The 1,372-nt window shown below is 35.2% G+C and overlaps 1 protein-coding gene across 4 annotated transcripts in view; it reads left to right on the top strand.

Annotated features, from left to right (window-relative positions):
• jag2b (jagged canonical Notch ligand 2b) overlaps positions 1–1,372 on the top strand; it is a 58,964-nt gene that overhangs the window by 31,557 nt on the left and 26,035 nt on the right. For 2 of the 4 annotated variants that reach the window (XM_015051277.1, XM_015051279.1), the window contains exon 7: positions 949–1,068. The exons of the other annotated variants lie outside the window; for them this stretch is intronic. In XM_015051277.1, coding sequence (XP_014906763.1) covers positions 949–1,068 — 120 coding nt within the window. The remainder of the gene's footprint in view (positions 1–948; positions 1,069–1,372) is intronic. 4 annotated transcript variants of the gene reach the window in all.

The raw sequence follows: 1,372 nt of genomic DNA, 5'->3' as shown, positions 1-1,372 counted from the left end.
ACAGAAGTTTTCTCAGACATTCAGGTACTTGATGGTTGATTTCTGACTTTTGGAGCTTAGAAATTTCATTTTTTGTAGTAAGGTTCTGAGATTAATCTGAAAATTTCAGGTTTACCCTTTTATTTTATCTCCAATGGCCCAAAAAGGATGAGGTTTTTGTTTTGTTTGTTTGTTTTATTTTGTTTTTTTTGGCTGTATCAAAATTTGTGTAGTTGGCAAAACTGCAGCGGAAACACTTTTTTCACATGTGATCAACAACCGGATGTTACTACTGCCAGAAACGGCAAAGAAGACAGGAAGTGGTTGGATTTTGACGGAGCTGCATGTTTTTAATGACTTATTGCGTGAAAAAACATATTCTCATGTGATTTTTAATTGCGTTTTTCAGTTAAAGGAATGAAATGACAAAATTGTTTGTTTATGTTATCGAAGTATACGAAGTTTACGAAGACGTCTACTAAAGTTGTTTACTAGTTTGTAGAGAAATTGATGGAAAATCTGATCGGAGAAAATCGGCACCATTTTCAGCTTCTAATCTTAGCTGTAATTTATCACCAGATTAAGTTGTTTAAAATGAAGTCTGCCTCATCTTCAGTGGCGTCTCCGTCTATCTGGAAACCAGAAGCTGGATAGTTTTACTGTCTGAGATCTGAGCAGATATATTATAGCTAAAGAGCTATAAAAGAAAAATTAATAAGACGGCATTCAAAATATTTAAAAATTGTTTTTCTATAACGACTATGTGTCGGACATCTTGCTCTCTCATTTCTACTCAGTCTGAAGCGACACTCAAATACCTAACATTTAGTCTATTTTCCTCAGAAAAGGGCTCATCTCTGAAAACGTTTGAATTTTTAAACTTCCAGGCGTGTGCTGGTTGACAGAAAATCAATTTCATCTGATTTATTGGAGCATTACTGTTTTTTTAAAGTTTCTGTTTTCTGACAGATTTGAATTACTGCGGCCGCCACCAGCCGTGCGTCAACGGAGGAACCTGCATGAACACCGAACCCAACCAGTACTACTGCGCCTGTCCGCTGGGCTACTCTGGAAAAAACTGTGAGATAGGCAAGTCGCTTTTTAAACAACTTTTAGTTCCAGTTTTGAAATTGTGCTTGATTTTATATAAAAATATTAATTTCAAAAGCTAACATAATAAAAAGGTCATTATTTGATTCTTGCGGTGTTTGAAGTTTTAGCTCTGGGATTGATTTTTCTGTGATATTTTTCTGCGATCAGCTGAGCATTCCTGCAGCTCAAACGGTGGGAGGTGCTTGGAAACTTTTGAAAGTGAAATTTCCAATTTTGTTTTTCTAGAAAATTTCTGAAATCCAAAATGACTTTTGTAGCAAATTTAACTTTTGAAGCTTAA

The sequence above is a fragment of the Poecilia latipinna genome, unplaced genomic scaffold (assembly GCF_001443285.1).
Source record: "Poecilia latipinna isolate Pla-1442-1.1 unplaced genomic scaffold, P_latipinna-1.0 Scaffold1038, whole genome shotgun sequence".
NCBI classification, from domain to species: domain Eukaryota; kingdom Metazoa; phylum Chordata; class Actinopteri; order Cyprinodontiformes; family Poeciliidae; genus Poecilia; species Poecilia latipinna.
The sequence above is the reverse complement of the archived record's forward strand: the minus strand, read 5'-3'. Positions and strand labels throughout refer to the sequence as shown.